Below are 26,506 nucleotides of genomic sequence, written 5' to 3' on the forward strand. Positions count from 1 at the left end.
AAAAATATGCAAATCGAGTACTAGACCGTAATGTGTCCATGCCTTTATGCCCTCTATAGAGGACGTGAAACAAAAAACAGATTACATTTTGTGCTACATGTAAGACAGCCTCACATCAGGAGTCAGTGGGAGGATGTTTTGTTTGTAGATCAAAGAAAAGGTGAAGTACATAGAAAAAATTCAAAACATGCAAGAAAAGACGCCAGCTGGAAGAAACCTACTTTTATATTAATTTCTCTAAAGCTCTACTTAATGCTACTTTAGCTCTACAAAGAATATAATTCATAATGACTTGCATGATCAGGTAATCCCCATATGGCTACAACATAGTTGCGGGGTGTATGGTTTAGTCTTTGTTCACACCTCTTCTTTCCCAAAACCCCATCTCCTGCCCCTGGGCTGCAATAACACACGCATTAACAGAGAAATCAAAAGACCTATGTGTCATAGGAGTCAAAATTATGCCATCTACACGGCACTGCAGAGAAAGCAAAAAAACCCAAACCCTCATAAACTCAGTAACCTTGTCCACAATAAAATTAATTTTTAAAACTAATTGAAAGAAAAAAATACATTCAGAAAGCTGGGTTACAAAAGAAAGCTCAAAGATGCCTAAATATTGACTTTCCTTCTGTCATGAGATATTTGGATATAGTAACTATGATAAAATAGTAAATCTTCAACTAAGAAATTGCATTTAAAGTAGCAATTTTTTTTAATCTTGTCTTGCACAGAGACCATCTGTCTACAGTGAACACTTACCTCACCCACAACCTTTCCCCCTTAAATAAATGTACCTCCTATGAATCTCTCTAAAGAGATGGGTTTTTTCCTAGACTAGGATTAATTTTTTTTTTTTTAAAAGGCATGTTTCATTACTTTGCAATCTACTGCTGCCATCTCCCGTGTTAAACGAGGCAGCAAGTAACTTCATACTTACAAGCAGGCTATTTAACTTTGACCATATGAGAATGGTTTCTGTTGGTCAAGCAGAGTACTCCACCTAAATACACTGCAGAAGCCTGATAAAAAGCTGGCATTACCTCCAAGTGACTCCGCCGTTCTGCAATCACTCGTTCATCCTTGTTTCCAAAGAGCTTCTTTGGAGGGAATTCTAAAGTGGCAAGCTGGAAGACATTAAAAGGATGAATCGGCATCAGAATTGACAGGCTCAAATGAGAAAATTCTCTTTAAACTACAAAGGAACAGGGAAGAAGAAAACGCCAAATATTCATGAGCTACACTATATGCTATTAGCAAATATCACATTACATTTTTCTACTGACATTACTACGATCTCATCTGTAGCACTGCTAAGATAACAGTACATTTTGTCATAAATAAGCGAGAGAAAGCAAATTTAGGAATTAGACTGCCAATGTTTGCCCACATAAAGATTACAAAGTTGCCATCTCAATCTGATGGGATAGCATCAACTAAGAAGTAAGAAAGATCTCTTCGGGAATTCTGTGTATCTTAAAAGATTGCATTCAGTCTCTTAAAAACGGTGGTCTCCAACCATACTGTCGTGTAATTTGTTTGTCCTTTCTTCTGTTGTATTGTAAACGTAAGATCACTGAATCTAAGAACTATCACTGAAGCTATGCTGTGGAAGATGGCATTGCTGGACTCCAGGTGACCGCTGAGCCGGACCTGAGGGACCGTGCGTCGTGCCTTGAGCTACGACCTCTTCCTTCACAGCGGGGACAGACTACGAGCATGCACCTACGCTGTGACGGCAGCTAAGATGATGGGAAGTGGGATTTCTTGAGCTGTAACTCAACTGTAGCTCAATCACATTCAAATGTGTGTCCACGCTGGAAGCCAATAGCTTTAATTTCTGAAGAGAATCCACATTTATCACACTGAAAATGAAAAGGCAGCAGCACAACTCCTAAAAACAACCGTTCAGATCTGTCCTTGTAGGACTTCTTCCACATAGGTGTTCAAAGCTATCTTCTCATTTTTTTCATCCTGTAGGAACTGTGGCAAGCTACACTGGCAAGGGAGAGAGCGAGGGAACGGTGTTCCTTTTTTGTACAAATAAAACGCTTGAACAAATTCCAGCCGGCTCTGTCTGGAAAACACACAAAAGACTCAAGAGTTGGTAACAAGTACCAATGAACTTGGTCTGCTAAGCCACTGCTGCTGGGAATGATGCACAAGAAAGTCCTCTCCACATAGTTTGTGTTTGCACTTGAAGGCACATCAAAACCAATTTCTACCTAGCTCTCACTGTACGAGACAGAAATATGCAACCTCCCATTGGCATTGCTGGAGTTGTTTTGCAGGAGAAAGCCCTGTGTAAAAATGCCTCCTGCATGAATTCCCCTGGTTATTTCGTGATATTGAACTAATAAACAAGATGCATCCTTTTCTAGTATATCAGCACATACAGGACTGTAGAGAATTTATGGCTGGTTACAAGGAGCAGCAACGTACTGAATTAAATCAGGAGCTTCATTATTAACATTGAATGTAAGCATCTTTAAAATACAGAGGAATTCTGCAATACAGATAATTTATTCCCATTCTCTGGTTCAACTCCAACTTGGATAAAATTATCCAAGAATATTAAGAAATGGCTAGACAGCTTCAAATGAGTGATATAAAGCAATGTGGGGCACCAGAGGAGATGGGAGAGATGTCTGCTCTGTATCAGTCTCACCAGCATACCCCAATTATATTCCTCAAATTTCTCCAACTATATTCTTTTTGGTGTGCCTGCTTCTTCATGTTGGCAGGACAAGCAGTACACAACCAAATAGGATCCTATAATTACATCCTTGGGACTTATTTTCACTGCATTATTCACTCCTTAACCTATACAGGATTATAAGTGCTAATACTTTCAAGGACTTCAAAATCCCACCCCTGCAGAAATTATATTTTATTAAATAGTACAGCATCATGTCACTGCCAGAAACAAGTAAGGTAAAACACCTCCTGGCCCTCAGGAGACTGGTTTTATATTTATTTTCTAATAACTACTTTCATTATAGAATTTTAAAATAGTGTCTGTTAAAAAACAATTTGTGTAAATACAAAAACCTACTGCTACAACGTCCTTAGATGTACTCTGTAGAGTCAAAGCAAGGTATTACATCTAAAACCTGGAATGATTTCTTTACCTAAATTAAGTTTGATTTTAACAGGCTGATTCTACAAAACTTTGGGATGGGCAAGTTGGTTTCCTTACCTGTTAGCTTTCTGGATACACCTTAGAAGAAAAACAGTTGCATTTTCTAAAGCCAGTAAGTTTTGCTAAACTCATTCAAACCTACGTAGCTACTCACATAGTTTTAACATTTCTTAACTCCCAAATCACTACAATGCACAAATCTTTGAAACCAAGCCTTTAATATGCAAGGGAAAGGCCTCAGCCAGTAAACTTAGCTCTGAAATGTTCAAAGCCACAATATGTACCTAAACGAAAATCATAATTTCACTGCTGGTCAAGACCTGGATCTGAATACTTTGGACTTAGAGAACTATATGTAATAAAACCCTCCATCCAGATCAGAACGCCAACGTGCCGAACTATACTTGGCACACATATATATGTCACTTATGTTTGTAATACGCATATATATGCACAGAATATACTTATACATACATATACGTAACTTGGGAGGATTTTGCATCCTGCAGAGAGAATGTTACAAAGGACCGATCATCTACTGCAGTCACCACCGCTACGGGGCTGGATGCAGAAGGCGCGCAGCCTCGGGCCTGCGGGAACACTTCTGTGTCCCACTCTTTCCCAAGGGTTCTCTGGCTCCTCTTTTAGCCAAATGATTGCCAGATGTCCATCTCTCAAATAAAAAATGGAGACCATTTCTGTCACACAGCAGATGACCACCCAGCTATATGACAGAAAAGCCTCCAGCCATAGATTTCATCATCACTTCAGCAGCTCTTGGAAACCCTGAATTATTCCAATGCGTTCTACTCCACTACATGCCAAGAGTCTAATCCCCACCAAAATGAAAAAAAGAGGCATTCAAAACTCTCCAGGCTTGAGTTTCAGGCTCTCCAAACACTTAATGCAGACATGACAGCACCAGTTTCCACCCAGTTCGCAGCTTGAAAATTATCTTTGCAACATGAGAACTAGAACCATTCATGCAGCAATGTGAATTACGCTGTCCTCTATGTGACAGTGTAATTTCACTGTAACAGGAAGCTGGTCCATTGTAGTATATTTATATAAAAATACAATATTAGTATATTTATCAGAGGTAGTGTGCTTATATATATATACATACCATTGACCTCTGTCACTCTGACTTACAAAGTTACTCCTTTAGCATGGGGAAAAAAACGTTGGTGCAAGAGTTCCCACAAATACGCAGAGTGATGGTAAAATGTTCTTATCTCGTCATAATTTTGGTTTATAAAAAGGAAAAGAAAAAAAGCCCAGCAATACAAATACACTGAAGTAATGACAAATGTTACAATAATTGTCTATAAAGATCCTCTGTCCTGATGTATTGTTTGACAAACAGACTCTGAATATAATTGTGTGCGATTCAGAAATGCAATGACTCAGGAGAATTTTGAAGTTTATTTACAATACCTTACTCATTTAAGCCAAATCGCAGTAGCAAATATTTCAATAAATTCCAATTTTGTTATTAGTAGTGCTAAAACGCCTTTAAGAAACTGCACAGTAACTTCAGATGAGATTACCACCGCTACAGGTTAATGCACACAGCACAGTATGTGACTGAGCCACATTTGTTCTGTCACTTAAATATGTAAAAGATCTGCAGGTGTAGATTTTGCATCGAGATGTTTGCCTTGGCTCAAACACTATAAGAGATTTTCACGCTATCCAGATTCAGGAGTATAAATTATTCTTTTAGAATTAAACGGCCTTGTACCCTCTGGCTCAAATTAATTCTTCAAGGGTCACACCTTGACTACGAGATGAACGTTTTGCAGCAATACAAGGTGTAACAGTGGGACTCTACAAGAAGCAAGGTAAATTATTCTACCTTCCTGAAATTTCTGAAGCTCGGCCCTCCTCTCCCTTGTCCCCCTTGCTGCAGTGGCAGTGAAAGCGTTTGGCAGTCAGTCTTTTTCCACAGAGATGTTCTGTCGTTTTTTAGGGCTGCTGATGAGGTGATATGTTTTCTGTCAGGGGAAATTAAGAGGCATATTCCCTAGCCTGACAGGAAGAGTGAGCTCAAATGATTTCCTGAGAAGCTCCTGCATGTGGTGTGCAAGACTTCTAATTTTTATTTTGGCTGCAGAAGCATTTCCCTACCACACATAATTATAGCAGCGCTGCAATACAAATTCCATTATATACATATGAGTGTGCATACGCATGCCATGGCCAAGGCTGGGACTACTCTTAGACCTAAAATGCAAAGCCAGGTAATATTTTAAAATAGTACGGAGACACCTCAAGACTGCATGTCAGCACTCCTAACGTCTTTTAGACATTAAACTTTTTACAGTTAATGATGTTTATCCTATCTGGCAATCATTGCTAGGCAGTGGCAGTCTTAGGGAGAGGCAAACAGTCATTTGCAATTTACTCTCTAATTTCTGTATAATAAATAAAGGCTGTGTTTTATTTCTGGGTCTTATATTACTTGGGGGCACGTTATTTGTCTGTGTCTCAGCAACCTGAAGAAACGATACGTACCTGCCATGATATAGTATTTGTGAGGTTAGCATGATCAAGTTTAGGCAGTACTAGGCCCAGTCCTGAAGGGAAGGTGCTTCATACCTAGCAAGTATTATTCTAGTAAAGTTTAAACAGCTTAATGGATTCCTACACTTCTCACATTTCAGCCAGGAGACTGGTTTTAACAAGGTTATCGGCAGGCATTTAATGCTGGTAAGAGTAGATGGCAGAACAGTAAGTGACCCTTTTTTTAGTCACCTATTTTATCTTGTATACAACTCTTTGACCTTAAGATTCACCTGCTTCTCGAAACAGCATATACCTAACAACATCTATATGGAAGTATATTCTTCTAAAGCGAAACCATACATCTTCATAGCCTTCAGCTACTGAGCCCCAGGAAGAGATGCAAATTTGGATACTGGCCTTTTGGAAGCCAAGAGAGTGCAAATGAAGGCTCCAATACCACGAAAGGCTCTGCCTGGGACGGGGTGCACTCTCATTTCAGGACCTTTAGAAAACAAAGCCATCAGCATTTGAAGGGTATCCTTTAATTTCTATTATATTCAGTTGGAGACTCTTCACTGCCATTAACTGAAGTTTGCCAGGGACCTGCTGGATTTAATTCAGATCAGGGGTTTTATGGTACATTGGAACATAACATGTTAATAAAAAGTCTTGTACAGTACTTTGCAGATGATATTTCAATATATAGTGGACCAAAGTAAAATACCACATAATACAGTCATGTAAGCTTGTCACTTCTGAAGCGTGAAATTGTTCGAAGTGTTATGCTCCCTAAACATTAAAAAAAGTGCCATTTTCCAACATCAAGCAAAAATCTACAGGATTGAAACATCTCATTATTTCTGGTGGCTAAAATCTATGTTTTAGTGCCCACAATACAGTAAAAGATTTTTAAGAAGAAAAACAGGACAGACATTGATGGAGGATGAGTCATCTTTAATCTTTCATCCCAAATTCTCTTTGTACTTCAATGTTTTGATATATTTAAATGGGGGGAAAAAGGGGAAAAAAGAAAATTAAGGAAATGCTAACTATTAAATTAAAAAGTCAGTCTTCTTTAACTCTCATGTTACTTTTACAACTCTGAATTTTCTCATTTTTCAAAGGGCATGTCTGACTTTTGATCCTTTGTACCAGAAATCTCTGTCACAGATGAGAAAAATCAAAGAGAAGAATGTGGCAGCCAGTGTGGCTGCACCTGACTTGATTTTGCAGTGAGTAATGAAAGAAAAAACTGTCCTACTTTTAGTTTTTGAAGTTTAAACAAAGTAACTTAAGCCTCAGCTTCTCAAGATGTACTAAGACTCCCAGACTCTAAAGAAACTGGACAAAAGCTGTATTCTTAACTAGGGACTTGCACTAAATATTTAGGGATTTGACAACAAGGTAAAAAAAAAAAGCTTAACTTCTATATTTTTACTAGTATTTTGTCTGAAATAAACCACCTGTTCTACACAATTTTGTAAGAGAGCCTTAGACAGAGGGAAAAAGTTAACACAATGAACAGATTAGAGGCTACTTGATAATTTCTGAAAAAAAAAAAATCAAATAGAGATAAATCATTTGAACATATACTATCCACTAAAAAAGAAACCAATAAAATAACTTAAAACCCACCTAAGTCACATTTTCAGGTGATATAGTTCAAACTATTTAAAGTTCAAATTATGTCTTCCCAAATATGAGTGAATAAAACTCTAAATTTATTCTCCTTTAAAAAAATAATAACGTAGTCCTCCATCATGTAAACCCTACAGTGCTTCCCCGACACGTATGCCATAGGTAAGCGATGCCCTCAGAGGACTGGAAGACTAAAGACAATATTTTCCATTATCAACTAATCGAGGAGCGGGAATATCCAGGGGATTATTTTCTGCATATTCCGTTTGTCACCTACTTTTCCTCTTTCATTTCTAATATTCTCTCTTTACTTCTTTTTCCATCTCTTCTAACATGTTCTCCCCCACTTTCCAGCCTGTCTCTATTTTATTTCTACACCTTTCCCGCTGCCCATGACCTAATTCTTTTTCTTACTCCACTGTCCATTTGCCATATCAAATTTTCGGTTCCCACTATCTGCCAGAAGGGGAGAGGGATTTGATATTCTCCAAAGCAGGATATCCGAGCAACTAAGTATCAGCCAAAGTTCTGAGGTGGACCCATGTCAACCTTCTCATGCAAACTCCTTGGAGAAGACTGAACAGTTTTTAAACAGCAACAAAAGCCACAATTTATTATAACAAACAAACAAGGATAGTTAACCTCCTAAACCAAAGAAAACTCGAGTGACCAGGACACAGAACTGGAAAAAGGTCGCACGCAACCTTCCCCCTATGCATAGCGTCCCTGCAGAGGAGACCCCGCAGAAGGTCCCTGATACCAGCCTAAGACAGTCAGTCCTTCGCTGGCTTTGAGGGAAGCGGACTCTGCTCCCCAGGTCTTTGCAGCGTTTCTGAGACCCAAGGAGCTGTTCTAGGCTCATCCCTGCTCTCTCTCAGCAATTCCATCAGAGCTGCAGCTTTCTGTCGTTGTCTCTCCTTGCTGCTACAGGCTGCAGTGCCTGGATCTCACTCAAACACGCACAAAGGAACAAGCATCTCCCTCCTTCCTTGAGGGAGCCTACTCTGAAAAACCCTAAATAAATCGGTCAGCAAATATCTCAGTTCTTACAAATACAAAAGAGACCATATCGCAGAGTGATGTACTGGAATTTGGGGGTTTTGTTGTGGTTTTGTTTGTTTGTTTGTTTTAACCCCCTGGTATCTCCTGAATACAGTTTATGCCACAGCTTGGTTTCCTGTCCCTTCACGGCACAGCCTTTTCTCAAAGAGGAAGCTGTTTTGCCCCATGTACGTGAGGACACTCTTCTTCCTGCTCTCCATGCTTTTTGCTCTGTGCCAAAGATTTACCTGCCCACAGAACTGGTTTAGCCTTTGCATTTCTGGCTGGTAGGAGCAACTCCTGATTTGCATGTTGCTTTTTGCCTGGTCCCTAGCACAAGCAGCCCTGTGAGCCACGTCTACTTTATCCCCTCCAGAACACATCCCATTGAGGCCAGAGTGTACTGGGGACCCTGCCAGAGTTAACCTGCCGGGCAAGCAATTCTGCAACTTCCCCACTGTACTCAGATGGGCTACAATTCCTTGCCTTTTTCCTACTTATCTCTCTGGAGCATCACCCATATATAAATAGGTACCTCCTCTACATCATTCCCCTGCAATACTGGCGCTAAGATGTGCCAAGAAGCACAAGTACTTACGTCTCCTCCCATAAATATATGCAGTTCTGTTGCAAGTGCCCTCAAAGTCTGGATGCTGTGACCAGCCCCCACAGATCATCATCTCTGGATTCACCAATGCATGAGCATCTTCTCAGGATGCACAAGTTCTCATAGCTCTGCTCTCTCTAATTCTGGGTAACTCTCTTCGAACTTTCAAGATCTTCCTGGCGTGCTTGCCAGTTACCTTCCTCAGACAGGCATAACTTTCTCCAAAGAACATTTCAACTTCATCTGTCACCGAAGAGGGATACGAATACAAAAAAGAAATTCACCTCCTGTGAACCTCCCTCTGACAATGCAGAATTACCAAGCAGGCTTGGACACCAAAGATTTCTCTTTTGCATTTCACTAACCATGCCTCACTGTCTTTGAATCGTGCCCACCTGCCGATCAATCATCTGTAATTATCAACAAGGTTTGAGAGTTCTCATATCCAAGTTTCTCCTTTAAGCAAGCAGGCTGACCTAGACTCAACGTGCATTTTTAGAGCTATGGTGAGATGTGGAGGCCACTGTTTATCACATTATTTTAACTCCATTTAGTCTGCCTCCTGCTATTGAGAAAAATCAAATAAACTGCAGCCAAAGAAGTTACCTTGCATTACAGGGGTGTTTTTCTCTTCCTTAAAGCAATTTCTAGGCTAGTCGGAATAACAACATACGGAAATAGAGCCATAAATGATGGTCAATATAATATTTGACAAATTACTTCATCGTTTTGTTCATTATAAGCAGTACGATAGCATTTAAATACAGAATAACTATAAAAATGAGCAATAGGATGTATCAAAGTTCATGTAAACCTTTCACAGTTCTATAAAATTATACAGCTTTTGGATTTTAATTTCTCTTATGAAAACCGGAAACTAATATAACCAGGGCATCTTTCTAAATATAAACCACTACCCGCATAGCTCAGCATTATCAACCAAGGAAAGAGGGACAAAAATTGGCCCAAATAGCAAAGAAAATAGATTAAGTTCTCTTTGCAGGCTGCAGAAAGGCAGAATAAGATGGTGCAGAAACAGCATACACCAACCCAAAGGATACAACTATCTCACATGTAAACCAGTCGAAACCAAATAAAGAATAAATATGATTCATAGATGTATTTGGAAAATAAGCATGAAAAAAATTGTAACGTACCATGTCCTTACAACCTTGATTTTGCTCCCTTGTTTGTCTATCCCTTGCCCCAAGATAGAAGTCTCTGGCAGAAAAATACCAGTACAGCATGGCGGATCATGGTCTAAGACAAGGGTACGTGCTGACCTAGAGAGTCCATGGACAAGTTTAACACATACTCTCTACACTTTTAGCTTATGATTTTGCAACCTACACATTAATTTTTTTTCATATAGTCTCAGGTCATGGTGCTTGGTTGTTTCTTTAAAGAAATGGCAACAACTGCTGGGTTTGCAAGGTCATGTCTTCAAAGCTCAACACATTAATCAGTCTTCATCAATGCACAGCTCAAATCCCACTTCTCAAAAAGAAGGTAAAAAAGGAATTTTCTGGTGCTCTCTGTGGGGTTTATTTTCCTTTCAAAAATTATTTGCAATTTGATTCATTATCTTCCCACTGGGATTTCTAGCAAGGTTAAGGTAGTGTCCCTGCAATAGTACAAGGTGGGCCGTGCAGCAGACATCATCTTCGCTGTGGCTGTGTACAGCCTTGCCCCACTCCGAATCGCATTCCTGCCGATGCCACGTTGGCTATCGGGCCACTTTGACTGCACACTGAGAAGTCACAACACCATTCGACTTAAGCAACACAAATAGGTTCAGAGAGGAGAATTCACCATAGCAGTTTTAGCAGCTCTTCCCGAAAAGATTTGCTTGCATACGAGCTCATCCCAGTGACATCTGGCAGCATTTATGAAACATCCCCGTCTCGTGCGGCCAACTGATGCCATAAATTTCAGTCACCCTCACCTTTGAGAAATGCTAATAATGAAAACTCATCAAAGAGCAGCAATAATTTCTACTGCTGACTAGATGGATGCCTTTCTGACTACTCAAAATTAATGGCAGATCTCAGGGTCTTAAAGAACAGCTGTCACAGGGTAATACACCTGCAAACAAATTCGCAGTACGCCTCTAAGTTTGATTTGTTACAGATATAAAGTGGCAACTCTCACAACAAACTGGGCTGATTACAAGGAGAAGTTAGCTAGCCTTCTGCCTCATTTAAAGTGATAAAGCCAGAGAAAACGCAGTTCAAATACGCAAATGGGAAGCTTAGAAGGAACTACTTAGTGCCCCCTCCAACAGTAAGAGTGATTGAGTCACATAGGTTATACATAAATTTTCACTTATGTCTAGTCTTACAGACATCGTAGAACTAGCCGCTTTATCACAGGATTAAAAACTAGCTGTAAGCCTCATACAGATTCGGGATTTTCCTCACACTATCGGCATTGTCACTAGGTAAAGTTTAAAATGACAGATAACTAATTAAATGTAATAAACTTAAGAGATATGTTTTCAGGAGCCTGTTTGGCAAAGGATTTTGAATCTGCAGGGCAGAAAAAGCGACTATGGGGACCAGAAAGATCACTGTTACTATCAGTTTCACGAGCAATACCCTATTTAGTACTGCTCTGGAGATCCTAGAGTCATGGTGGTGGGTGAGAATAGTTATTTGTTTCCAAGTGTAATAAAATTTCTTGATCAAGCACTTGAAGATAAATGCTTAGCAAGCAAGACCCTTGTATATACCACATACACGTGAAAAACTCGAAGACACACTCGATTAAAATGCCATGGTGTTGAAGTCAACATCATTATTCAGGGCAGGGGAGAAAGCAGGGATGTATTTAACTACTGCAAGTATTTGGCTTTGGATTACATGTCAGTAATTTCACAATTACTGTCTGTCAGATGCTTTCTAGAAGGCTATAATATTTCTGTCCCCAACAGGCACTACATCACTGAGCCTGCGTACGAGTGATGCTGCTCCACCTACACCAGTTTTAGTAACCCAGGAAAGCAGGGGAAGGCTAAAAGACCACATGATTTTTCTTTTTCTTTTTTTTTTTTTTTTTTAACAACATCCTTACAATGAGTTATAGCACATAAGAGCCTTCAGGTACAATCAAAATGGAAGTTATGCTACTCTACATATGTAAATAAAACCCTGCAATGCAGTAGTTTGCAATTACTTTATCAATACTGGTACTATTCAAAAATTGAGCTGAACTTAAAAGCAAAGGTATTCTTATTTATTCCCTGATTTAAAAATAAAATTGGAGTTAGAATTGAGTTTACAGTGAGTAATTTAAGGATTTAAAATACTGCTGAAGTGTTGCCATAATTTTTTCCAAAAAAAAAGACATAACAAGACTAGAACATGCAGTGTTCAGATGCAGTTTGAAAGAAACTCAACGTATGCCATAGAAAATGCAGAGTGTACACACTAACAGCCTCAGAGTGCCCCCAGTGCCGACAGCACGGCACAACACAAATCATTACAGTATCATTAATACCCAGTAGTACCTAAAACTAAGTATTATAGAAAATAATAGGTTCAATACCGAAGAAACTGGCCAAACAGAACTGTAGCTTTGATTCTTTTTATCACTCACGGCATCATAACCATTTATAGATAACCATGAATTAATTGAATGTTTTAACACTGGCTCCTGAAGTTTGGCACCCGTGAAAAGTGTGCTTTTTCATCTCACTCGCACTCACATCACCAACATCCCCATAATGAATTTTGTTTTTCTAGATGTGGCCAGACAGCTTGCCCTCCGCACTATTATTTCTGGCTTTGGTTCTGAAATACGCCCTACAGTAAACTGGACAACATCCTCCACTTTCAGTCTTCTCCTCTTGACATTTTCAATTCTATACCTGCAGCTCAATATTTTTGCTGAGAGCCACTGCTTCTTTATGTTTATTTTCATATTAAACCACAAGAGATTGTATCTTATTGATTTTTGTCATGCAGGGATGTCTAATAAATTTTACTGCCTGGGCTTTCTTGCTTTGGGCTCTGTAGTGGGATAGACAATTCTCTCCTGTAAGATGGAGCCTTCTGTATGTTCTGTGTTGCAGAGACAGATGGTAAAAGATCCTTCCAGATTTTTATTTTTTTTTTTATGTATTTACATTACAGTAGTCAAGAAAATATCCTGAGAGACTTACAGGAAGATCTCATTGTGAATACAAAACCGAAGGCTTTTAGAAACTCATTTAGGAACTATACTATGAGCTGCACAGGTCCGAGACACTTGTTTTCTTCCTTTTTTCTAAAGTCAATCCATTTTTAATTAAGAAACACTATTATTTTCACCATATCGAGTCTGAAAGCTCACTAGCAGGAACATGATAATATAAGAGACCCTTAGATAAAAAGTGTCTCTTGTAGATTGTAACAATGCTAGCCATAAGGCTGGTTTTGGTGGGTTTTTGTTTTGTTTTGTTTTGGGTTTTTATTTTAAAGCAAATTCACCATTTAACCAACCTAATATGCTAAAAAGGGGGATATTTCCAACAGAACACTGCAGTTACAATTAGTGGCTCTCAAAGTTTCACTAGTAATCGGCCTCTCTTGGATGGACCCTGGACCTGACTTGTCACCTCACCTGGCCAGCTGATGCCGGACTGTCAAGAGGAGCAGTTACTATCACCGTCCTGGCCCTGCAGAGGTACTGCTGGACTGTGCCCTGGCCACCAAGGTCCCTGCTGTGAGCTGTGCTGCAGCCACCCTCAGCTCCCGGCTTGTCCTCCCTTCTGGAACAGCCCCAACCTTGCCGCTCCCTGGCAGCGGTGTAGGATCCTCCAGTGGGAGGATCAGGGCAGGAGACTCACCTCGAATGCTTTGAAATGCCATGGGAAGGCATTGATCTCTCTACAGTGAACGCAAATGGGGCCTACGGAGACTAGGCACTGTGCTTCAATTTCACCTTTACACCCCAACAACTGCTGGCAAATACAGAGGCAGAAAACTGTTTTTAAGGAGTTTTTCTTTCTTCCAGGCTACATCAGTCTTACCTGAATGGGCCTTCCATCAGTTAACAGTCATCTCTATCTTAATCCTGTTTAGATAAGTCACTCATTTGCTTAATACAGCAATGCCAAAATAAACAGCTAAATATTCTTACTGTACTGCAAAATCTGCAACATGTATTTTCCTGTTCTTTCTCCCAGTGGTTCCAAATGAACAGATAGAGGACTACCCTGTAATACCCTGCTCGAAAGCCACCACGTGAAGCTCAAGAGAAGCTTGGTATAATCCTCCAGATTAGGCAGAGAATGAAGTTTATTGTAACAGCTTTGCATCTGCAGTTGTGTCAGTAATACCATCTATATCTGTAAGGAAAAAATGCAACAGGCAGCACAGCTGGAACCAGACAGTTTTTGCTACTATCTACACTATTTATTCAAAATTAACCTGGGTATTTTCACAAAAACTAGAGATACAGCTGGGTCATCGTATTGTAAATCAACTGAAACCAAAGGATTTGACTTGAAAAGTCTACTTAATCTAGCAGCATATCCCTGACCAACACAGTGAGAACAAGCTGCTCTTCACAGAACCCTTAGAAGACAGCGAGACTGTCAATAACAGCTAATGATTAATGGAGCACAAGTCTTAAAGTCCTCCAAAGCCAGGCAATCATTAAAAAAAGAAAGCAACAGCAAAAACTCCAATCCTTCCCTCTGCCTTTCACTAAGCAGGAAGAAAATGGAGACACGGGATTGCAGCCTAAGACGTTCCCCAAGCCCACAGCCAGTTAGGAGCAGCTAAGAAACAGCTGAGTCTCAGCGAGCACCTAAACCTCAAGTTACATTGTCCAAGAATATTTCTTCTCAGAGGCATTCCACTCTTGCAGACAGCTGTTATCCATCTGAAACTATTTTACTGATAACACAACATGAATATTTTGATATCATGCAAATTCACTAGATAATTGAGCAGAGCCTTGAAAATCCGATTATCAAATAATCAAAGCAATTATTCTGTCAAATGGTTCGTGAATTATGAGATGAAGGACTCACCTCACTCCAAGCGCTTCTTTTTTCAATTTCTGCATTACTAATGTATAAGACTTCTGCACAGCACAATCAATGAAACCTGGCATTTGATGTCTGCCTGCCAGTTAATCTTGTCTCGTGATGAATTTATCAGAAGACCTATAAAGCTAACGGTATTTTCCCAGAGAACCCTTTGGAAACTCACAGGTTTCACTAGCTACTCAGGACAGACCAAAAACACCAGGCCTCATCATCGACCAAAACACAGGAGAGAAGAAGTGGAAGGAGAAGGGATAGAAACTGTATTTCTGCAGAATTGCCCATACCAAGCCAAGAAAACTGCTGCACAAATCTAGCTCGCAAAACAAAAATAATCAGAAACTAATCCCAAAGCCAGGCTTTCACAAGGCTCTTACACATTCAGATTCAGTTTTACGACGAGAAATTCACACACTGAATTCATTTTCCCACTAGAAATAGATTGGGAATTGAGGATTATGCTGGAAGCAAATATGCCAGGGGGTTTGCTGTGTCTCAGATGCTCCAGTCCTGGTTAGCAACTATGAATTCAGAGGGACCACATGGAATAAACACAATTCCCCGTAATCGAAATTGCGCTGAACTACATGATACGGTTAGCAGCGATGTTTTTCACACTTTACTTATGGGAACAAATTCTCCTGATCATTTGTAGACTGATGTACTGAGTAAAGTCCTAAAATTTCTTTTAAAAATAGCAGCAGCCAAAAGCCTCGTGCTGCAGAAAGAAAGGCCAGCTGAAGCATTTAGGGATCTACCTCTTAAATCACTTCTGTAGCTAGTGGCAAACTAAAGCTGATAGGGAAGTACTACGTATATAAACCTGCAGGCTTTCAGAATGCTCTGAACATAATATAATTAGGAATGGGAGCTGGGAACGTGTATGTGACAAAATATCCCTCCTGTGTGTGTACTTCCTGACTGTTATAGGTGACAAGAATATGAATGTTAAAATTACCTATACCACAATTACTGTAATTTGTACTGAATGAAGGTGAAGGCTATAATCACATGCTTGCATAATAGTATTATAAGGTTTACATACAGTTATAGATTCTAAAAATTACTACTTTTTTTTTTGCTTTCAATATTTATGGAAAAATATATTACTAAGGCTAACGAAGTTCCAGGCTAGAAAGCAAAAATTAAGGTCTGACTTTAGTTTAGGATTTATATTTCAAAAACTATTTTCTAAATGCTTTTCTATATACTTATAATTCTGCCAGAGGTATTATTTTAATACACATCATGGCATTTGCTATTTACAAGCACATCAATGCTGCAAACAATTTTCATTTTAATCTGTGCCCAAATGTACAGTTTCCAGCAAAACAAAAGCTTTTAGACTGTTCATGCATTCTTGGTGTTTGTCCTAAGGTTGTCATATTAAATTTGTTACTCTTATTATGTTTTTCTGTTGTATAAAAACAAAACTGCAGTACATATTCTTGATTATTTAAAAAAAAATTATCCGAATTTGCTAGTTAATATGAAGAAACATCCTTCCAGTCCAGGCAGAACATATCAATGAGTTTATTTCTTCATTGGATTAAATTTTCAAATACAGAAATAAATCTTAAATTATTGTCATAGACTATGCTCACTAAGGGTCGTGGACTTCCTAGAGGCTAAAAGAACCTGAATTAAGAATCCATATACAGACAAACCTAAACTTTCTAAAATAATGAGATAGCATTTGTACCAAGATTTGTACCATCATGTTCATTACTATATGCTACACCCTGCTCTCTCTAGCACTGTAACCCGTGATTTAAATTGCTTCTTGGTCACAAGAGCTTCTAAACATAAATCTCAACAAACACTGAACTTGTGAATGGATTAGGACTTTGCTCACCACAGGATCAAGGCTTTCATATAAGCACTGAATGTTTCAGAACAAACTCGTTTTAAATATCGTCTCAGAAGTTTTTAGTTACAATTACTTACAGCTACAGTGCTTTACACTACTTACAATTGAACACTAGGAGCATCCAAAGGTCCAGAACTTTGCATTCAATATGAGCATACTACCTAAATCTTATACATTAATTAAATATACAGTTACTGATGCCAGTAAATGAGAAAATCCAATGGTAAAACCAGCAGAGCTTCAGGCTGGCCAGCTCTGATGCAACAAGCTTTCGACTTCTGCTGCCAAAGCAGCTCCTAAGCTCCAGAAGCTCAACAGTTACATGGCAACTGGCTCGCCAGCCCTGCAAGCCAAGTACCTCAACGTTATTGCTTCCTCATCCTTTCCTTTCAAAGTAATCCCAGGAGATTAACACAAATTTTACATTTAATGAAACGCTACAGCTGCACAGTTACAAACCAAAATCGGAGCAGCCAGACAGCCAAGATCCCAGCCGCAGTGCTGTCCTAAGTGCTCTGCACAAGTCTGCTGCCTTACCGTTCTGTTCCTGAATTAATTTCTCTATTTGTATTCCTCCTTAGGAGGGAGAACTCTGCATCTCTAAGACTTTTAAAAATAATTTAACAATTACATAAATACACAGAAATTGCCTAATTATCCTTGAGACTACAGAGGGGAGGATAAAAATCCCCAAACCTCTACCAACCATGTCTTGAAAGTTAGTAAAAAATTGCATTTCTCTGTCAGTGATCCTGGACAGTGATCCCGGAGAGAATCTCTTCCAGAATCCAAGGATGCTCTCCTAAAATTAATAGCTTCACCTCAAACTCATCCCTTCACCATTATCTGTGCCAGCATTTCGTGTTGAAGATTTCTTCCATGTATTACTTATCAAGAGCACCAGATGTACGGACCATTTAAAAAGAAAACGGAGATCCTTCCCTGGCAGTCACCCGAAAGAGGAGCATGGAGGCGAAAGGAAAGGACAGCAAGATCAGTCAGTGGTGGTTAAATGAACAGCTCATGCCTCTTCATTCATCATTACAGAGCTGAATTACTCCTAAACCATAAATGGTACTAGCAAAGAGCCTAAAAACAACTTAGGAAAGGATTACAAAACTACTGTCATATTTTAATAGCAAACATATACATAAAGTTGTGTGGCTGCGGGCAGTATGGATGGATGAAACAAGAACTGGCTTCACTGAGATACAACGTATTTCTTCCATCTCTTCTCTGAGATACAAAACACTTCCAGTGTCCAATGGACAGACTACTTTGCCTTTTGAAAAACCTGAAATATTGAATTTTTTTTTTTAAATAAGATTGCAACAATTGTTCTGAATTCAATATATATTCAAAAACATTCACATACTATTTCTGAAAGACTCGAGTTTCATGCAATTCTTGCAGGTCTGCAAAGCAAAGAGCAGCCTGCTAACTCCTCCAGTTGACAAGAGCCTTGAGTTCACTCAAACAAGAATGATACACCGTCAAAGAGATTTCTGATAAGCAAAGGATATTATCTTCAGAAATAAAAAGAAGGAATATATGACTCTCATCGACACCACCGATGAGAGGTTTTCCTCCAGAACACTAGACAAAAAAAAAAAGTGGAAACCAAACAGCATTTTTTCCTAATGGTTATAAAACACAATCTTTACTGTCCAATACTTAATGTACCTGAAAAACCCTGTCATCCAAGCAACAGTCTCTAATCGTAACCTCCAAGATTCATGACATTGATGTGTTACTGCAATATATCGCGCACACTCATTCCCCCAGTGGGAGTAGCAGATGGGGGCAGAGGCAGATCACCTGGTAACTTTAGCTGGAAGGTTTTGGTTTACATAGATGTTCCTGCTGTTTCAGATATGGATATTATGCATCCTTTCAGTCATGTAAGATGACAAAAACCAGACGTGTGGAAGGGAAGCTGGCTCAATTACAACCTAAAATTCTTTAATAATTATAAACAGTCCTTTTGTGCTTTAGACTGTGAAAGATACAATATATTTATATACAGAACCCATATATCGAACACAAATATACAAATTATTACATTCTGTTAAATAAGCTAGAAGTTGATGGCTTTAGCACTCCAGCAGAAATCTGGCCTACACACATATGTCCCTATCTCCATGAACAAATCTATAAATGCAAGCGTACCTTTTAGCTTCTCTTTGGCAGCTCTCTATGGATTTATTAATATTTTAAGTGGAGAATCATTATTAGTAATAAAAATGCCTCAACTGTAGGTGCTTCCCTTAACTCCATGTAGAGATTTTTATGCACACAGCAAGAGGTTTCAAGAAGATTTGACAGGCAACTCCATAAGCAGAGCCTACAGCGAAAGCCCCACAAACCTGGCCGAGACACCTGGATGCAAGAAGATTAAGGACATCCCCACGGATGAGGGACTTCATAAACTTTGGATTCGGGTAGGGAAAGACAAATAGACAACTGTTCTTCTGCTCTCCTTTGAAAGAGAGAAGAGACAAGAAAGTGGTAAGAAGAGGAGAGCACCAGTCATCGCAACAGTGCATCCCTCAAACTTGCTGAACTAACAGAGATGGGAGAGCGAGTTTTCCCTCACAGCAAGATGGGGATCAGCAAGGGGAGGTTTTCTGCAGAAATCAGCACCCCGGTAATATTTCAAAACCATGAACTGATAGGAAAAGATGAAGAAGGAGGAAAAAAAAAGGAGAATCTTACTCTGAAAGTTCTCACTTCCCTATTAAAGAGCCCATTTGCTCCTGTTTCTGACTAATGACAAACAAAAAGTATATTCATTACAGAGACTGCTGCAACTGAAAGCCAAGTACGGTCTTAATTAAAATTCCAAAAATAGTAAGAGAGTCATTAACAATCTAGCAGCATAAGAAAGCTGAAGCTGGGCAAATGACAATCACGGAGACCTAAAAAAAAAACAGGCACTGTTAAAATGCCGGTACTTATCTGCCTCTGGCACAATCTCACCCTGCTGCAGCTTCTTCAGTCTTTCAAAATTTGCATGTGACACATTTCGGTTAGACATCCAGTTGTCAGCAGCCACTTAATTACATTAGAAGAAACATGCAGGTATATAAAATATATGGCATATTGTAAGACTGGAAGACATTAGACAGTGTCTGCTTCTGAAAAAGATACTTTTTTTTTTTTTTTTTTTTAAACTTTCCCAATAAATCAGTTTGCCAATACATTCCTTTGGGAATTCAGTGGCAGCAACACGAAATGCAAGATCAGCAAATTATTAAAATACTGATGTAGTAACTCAGAGCTGAGCAACTAATGAGCTGTAAAGTTCACTTCTAAAAGCAGGACACTCATACATTAAACACGTCCACAGTATTTTCGCTGCTCATTATAAATATTAATTTAGAGTTGGAAGGTGAACTATGCAAAATAAGATTTAACTCTGATGGGTTCTGATAACATTGCTTTTAAGGATCAAGTTTCTTTGGAATAATATACAGTAAGGACACAACTTTGCCAAGTTTGGTATTAAAATGCATTTTAGCATCACGGTGAATCCCAAATTAGGTCAATGACAGACGAGCAGAAGCAGACAGATGATTTTCAATTTACCAAACTGAACTCCTACTCACGTTGCAAAACTAATCCAAAATTACCATAAATTAAGGCTATTTTAAATAAAGGTAAAAATACGGGAAGCCATCGATCATTCACATATGTAACATTGATAATTAAATTCCTTCAAAGAAAACAAACACCAAATCTTTACTGCAGCGTGTGATATTATGTGTTTCATCCATCACAACGTGCTCTTCCCCTCTGATAAACAAGGACACAGTAGTTTGTAGAAATGCTGATGAGTAGAAGCAGCCAACTGCTATCAGCTAGGTTTCTTCTGCCCACAAACTTTGTTTCCTTGAGGTGCCTTAAGTCTGAAAGAGGGAGTGAACACAACACAACAGCTGGTACTATGTAAAATAGAGAAGACAACATCATTTGCTGCAAGGGCTTCCAAAACAGGTACTTAAGTGACAGTACCTATCTAAAAGCAGCAGATTACACGATCAAATGCTTATCTCGCTTCTCTTGAACTTTAGTGTGCTTTGTACTTAGCAAAGATACACATACTTGAGCCTCACTGATAATTTATTGAAGGTTGTTGTGAGGTGAAGGCTTGATAAAGGCTGGAAGAAGATACTACTAAAGCTATAGATCTATTGTTTCAGAAAGTAACATGACTAAACATTTCTTTCAAGTATATTAGAAGGCAAAACACATTACTATGCTTCTCCAAAGAGAATGATATTTTAGGGAAAGTGATATTGGCAAACTTGTAAGACTTAGGATTTGCCACGACTTACAAAAATTCTTGAGAAGGAAACAGATAACTTAATAAAACATACTATAATGAGTTTCCTATGTGGAAATTATAAATTTATTCATCTGCATAGTTAAACCAATAATTCCATTAATGTACTAGATGTGAATCTCAATAAGTTTACCTAAGACACAGACATATGGCAACACACAAGTGCCAATAAGAAGCAAACTGGCACATTAAACTAGAGAATGTATTGACCTTGCAAGCATGACCACAAACAGAGGGAAGAAGCTTAAAAAAAAAATATATATATACATATATATAGGCAATTTTCTTTTGCTGATAGGATACCTACAAAGTGAGTGGTGTAGAGAATGGTAAATATAGATAGAATCCACAGGAAAAACACTAATCATGAACTACTAATTACAATGAAAACAACTTCAGCTGGGAAGACTCCAAGACAAAGAAAACTATGCACCTTTGCTCTGGGCTGGGATTTTTTTCTCAGTTGTATGCTCTTGGATGCGGGACTTCATTTTGACCTAGTAATACCACTCCTATGTTCTAATGGTTCTTCAAAACAAGCAAACAAACAAACAAACAAAAAAACCCCAGAAAAACCCCACTCCCTCCTGTGACACCAAAAAAGCCTAAATTTGTACTGTGAGTCACAAATGCTTGATGAAAAAAAGTGACATTAATATGCTGCAGCACACAGGACATTTTAATAATGGCTTTAAGAACACCAGATTCCTCCTGAACCTGATTACTACAGACTACAAAGCAGCTGCTCTCCCTCTGACATAACTGTAAAAGCCAAATTCAATTGCTCCTCAAGGTACTGTCAGGACCAATAAGACTCTGAAGAAGGCCACTCGAACACATTTTCCTAAATGAGGAAGATCATCTGCAGAGGGATTCGGGTGGCCCTTTTTTATTTCAACTGGATGACTGCCTGGCTGCTTTTTCAAGAGTTAGGTGTAATTAGGATATTACTGTCAACAGACTACAACTCCAACATCCAAGAGGAAATGGCAATTCATTCAAATCAAAAGTACGATACTGATGTTCATTCACAAGTAATATTGCTAAAAGCATTTGTGGAAAGAGAACATTTCAATTTTCCATTCAAAACTCATCTTTACCTTTTAAAATTTTCTGACAATCAGAAAAGATGACCTAATTCTCTCTCTCTCTCTCTCTCTCTCTCTCTCTGTTTTTTTGTTTGTTTGGGTTTTTTTGTAAGCTTTCCATTAGATATTTGGTGCATGGTAGTTTCAATTTCTGTTTTTCATACTGTTTTGGAATGGGTCTTAAGTCCCAGAACCTCCACCAAACACAGATCTACATATTTTACCCTTGAAAACACAAGGTCTTTCCATGCTCAATTAGTTTTTAGCTTAAAGAATACGTCAATGAAGACCAACAAAGCATTTGCACACTATTGCATCTTTCTCTTTCTTGAACATATTAATATTTTTTAATATATTGCCCATGAATATATGGCCCAGGCTTCTTTACTTGTGCTAACTCTCAAATCAGGATCACTTCAATTGCTTGAATGATTTACTTCTTCTAATATCCAAGGGAACAAGTAGAAAGGAAGCAAAATGTTAATAATTAAAAGTTAGATGTGGAAACCAAGAACTGTAATTCTACAGACACTCACTCCAATGAACTAAAGCTCTGTCAGGCACAGCTCCTCATATCCTCCATGCCCAGAGTCTCCGAGGTGGCCAGAAAGATCAATTTTCCATTTTGCAGAAACCTGGAAGCCACTATTACAAAAGGGTATCTGTGGAACAACGCTCTTCTTTTAAATGAGGAGTTGTCAGGATGACATGATCTGACTGCAAGTACCTTGCAATGAACAAAAGAGCACCCTCCAGGGAACGCTGCCAGTCAGCAGTAAAGGGAATTAATGGCTAGAGGCAACACACGGAGTCGCAGTTTCACTGTAGCAACAGCATGAAACATCCATCCTGTACCTAGCAGCCTCGGAGCTTTAAACTGCTGAAGGGCTTGCCAGTCTTACTAGAAGCACACGCCTGAGGGGAATATTGGTTTTGAGTAAACATCTTTCAGAAAACTTATTTTCAAGTCTCTACCTCCACCCTTTTCTGTAAAAGAAGTTTTACCAAAACTTACCTCTGGGTACTTCAGTTTTAAAGTTTTATGCATTTCCCGAAAACGACTGTACCGCCTGAATACTGTCCATGTCTCATCCAGGACTGTTATCTATATCAGCCAATATAAAAAGAAGAAACAGAAGTAAAACCACACAATGCGTAACACTAAAAACCATGCAGTATACAAGGTTATGAGATTAAAACAGGCAATTCTTCATTCCCTTAAATTTATAAGCTTTTATAGGTTTACTTAATTTTTCTTTCATTACAGTGACAGAACTGTATTTAATAAGGAGCACTGACTGCAAAGCAAAAAAACTGAATGCATTTATTTCTTATTCCGGAGTGGTTTGACAAGGCTATAAACACATTAAAGTATCCCCACTCATTCCTTGGTGCAGCTATGCAGCTCACAGCATTACAATCAGTTCCATTAAGAAACGAATAACACCCAGCACAAGCATAGCGTAGCCTCTCTATACATTCATAGAAATGTATACATTCTCATATACACAAACACACACACACAGATACACACACAAATAATAAATGCATGTTTCTCGGACACACAGAGTTCATTATCACATAGAATGGGATTCCAATTTGTAGGGTAAAAAATTATATATCCCAGCTTTTAGTAGAAGATACTCCTTTAAAACACTCTGTGCCTGTGTCATCCATATGTTGATGAACATCCCATTTATACATGAAATTTCATTAAAATCAACAGAATTGCTCCTGTCAGTAAAGCGCATAGCAACAGGAGCAAAGAGAGAGGGCAATCCCACCTTACCATCCGTTATTCACAAAATCCTCGCTGGAACTGAGAAACCAGCACAAATTTCAGGGAAAAAAAAAATTTTCACTGCCTGAAGTCAGGTGAAATGAAAGACATTTGTAGTGGGACATAAAAGTGCTATGACCGGAGCCTTTGATTTGACAGTGAAGTCTTTCTGTAGCTCTGGTGATCCAAGGCTACCAAGAAGCAATGCTGCAGGGAGAGGGGGCACTTTTCTACATCGACTAGTATAGCTGGAGAAAGCCAACTGGCATTGCCTAAACCCAAAAAGACTGTTGCTTTCTTAATCTTACAGGCCTAATATGTGATATTGCCTTTGTCTAGCTATGAATTTATGCATGAAGATCAAAAATAAGCGTTTTCATAAAATGCATTTCACAAAGACACAGGCTTGGCTTTTAATCCTAAGGTGACTCCTAAAACGAACGAGTAGATCCCTCGCTACCGAGCGTATCAGAAAGTTACAGAGCGACAGAAAGTCACAACAGAGCAGGGCAACTGAGTAGGAGAAAAGGAAACCAGGGCAATAAAGCCAGAGGAAGCCACCATCCAAGCACCGCTGTTGACAACTGCCACCTCATGCTCACAACCAGCTCACCTCTGGTCCACCCTTCCCAGCCCCGCTGCCTTTGCTGGCGTACACAGAACAGGGAAACCGAGGGAAGTGTTTTGGAAACCAAAAATTATGGTGTGTCTCACACACCATCAGGAACCAGGTTTGGGTTTTTTTTTTTCCCCTATTTTTACCTCTATTTTTAACTAAAAGATGTAAGTAAATAAAATGGGCCTTCTCAATACTTTTCACAGATATTAAAACGTAGGTTCTTCTAACACATCCCCACAATGCAAATTCATTATTTCTGATAAAATTCATCTTTCATGCCACCAATAAGCTTGACTGTTACCAGGACATCTGCATGATGGATTGCATTTCTTCATTAAAAAATATTCTTGCAGTTGCCCTCCCTCAATATATTAGCAGTGTCTCAAACTTTACAAATCAGGTGAATGGATTTAACATGCAGAGGCAGGTTTAACTAAAAAAAAAAGGAACTATTCAGGAATATGCATGTTACACTGATGTTGATTAACCAATTAACCATTTTGTTCTGAATAATTACTTTAAGGGCTTTGTGATTTAAATGTTCAAGTGAACATTAGAATGCAATGGATAATCATAAAATAAAGATGTTACTTATTTCTGCTTTCTTTTTGATTTATTTCTGTATTTTAGTATTTCTGACTTGTGAAATTTTGCTGCGATAATTTCATTTGTACATGATGTTAATTCAAAAGTGACCTCTTTTTCCCTTAGGGTTTTCACAGACGCATGCCTTTAGGGGAACAACCTAGCACAAAGCATCCAGAACACAGAAGCATCCAGCTACACAGCCCGGGGAAGAGCACGTATGTCAGCTTGCCAATCAAGTTGTTGGCTGTGCATCTGACAGCTGTCTAGGTGATAGGGTGGTACCAAACTGCACCAAATCAAATTGCCTGCAGCCAATTATTTACTAGCTTTCTTCTACAAACTTTAATAAACAACTTGTTAGAGATGGACAGGAAGGAAAACAGCAAAGCCGTATCTGTCTGTGCTGCCTAAGAACTGAAGGATTTTGTCTAGAGCATTCCCTGGTGGCTTGGCCTGACCTGACCTCGGTCCCTCTCATCCTCTTCGTTTGCCTTCCTAATTCTTGTAATGAGACTAGCAAGTAATGCATTGCAAAATTTTATTGTTGTTACTGCTGATATTATTGGAAAATGAATTCAAATCTTAACTGGTCCCCAAAGCTCAACAATAATGTTATTAGGATCAATACGAGAATTACAGTGCACCTGCATTTCCAGAACAGGGCCTTTTGCTTCTACAGCTAATCCAACCAGTTTGGGCTGGGATTCTTTTCCCCCATTTAAAAAACCTGTATGACAGAATATATAGGCTCTGTACATATGGGACTGAGACATATGCAGATGTTTTGAACAGTAGCAAGTAAAGCAAATTGGAAAAGCCCTTTACTTTTTACTTGTAATTTGCTAACATAGTAGTTAAAATATTTTCTTAATAAAAAATACATGGTTGAATAAATCTGTAAGACAGATTTTCAAAATATTCTTACATGGGTACTTATGTGATTCTAGACTTGCCTCAGAATTGTGACTTTTTTTTATCCAAGCACACCATTGCCTATGTAAAACTTACAAATTTGAAAGGACATACTACAGTCCTGTCTCCTTAACTTTTCTTCTGCATGATGACTGACAGAAAATAACCTAACAAACATTTTCAACTTATTTCACTGTAAAGCATATCACAGAATTTGTTCCCCTTCTGCCCCACAGAAATAGAAGTAAAAGCATAGCGGGGGGCAGGGAGGGAGAGAAAGAAATATTCCACCTGATTCTGAAGCAACCAGAAAGAACAGAACATGCCCACCTTA

The 26,506-nt window shown here is 38.8% G+C and overlaps 1 protein-coding gene across 1 annotated transcript in view; it reads right to left on the minus strand.

Moving 5' to 3' along the window:
- The window catches only part of KIF16B (kinesin family member 16B), a gene marked incomplete at its 3' end in the record, with an annotated part of 141,114 nt that overhangs the window by 16,409 nt on the left and 98,199 nt on the right, over window positions 1-26,506 (minus strand). Inside the window, exons 25-26 of the mRNA XM_082306684.1 lie at window positions 23,289-23,378; window positions 1,044-1,127 (exon numbers count right to left, since the gene is read on the minus strand). Of these exons, the coding sequence (XP_082162810.1) occupies window positions 1,044-1,127; window positions 23,289-23,378 (174 nt within the window). The remainder of the gene's footprint in view (window positions 1-1,043; window positions 1,128-23,288; window positions 23,379-26,506) is intronic.

Source organism: Platalea leucorodia (genome assembly GCF_965183815.1).
Source record: "Platalea leucorodia genome assembly, chromosome: 3".
Lineage (NCBI taxonomy): Eukaryota > Metazoa > Chordata > Aves > Pelecaniformes > Threskiornithidae > Platalea > Platalea leucorodia.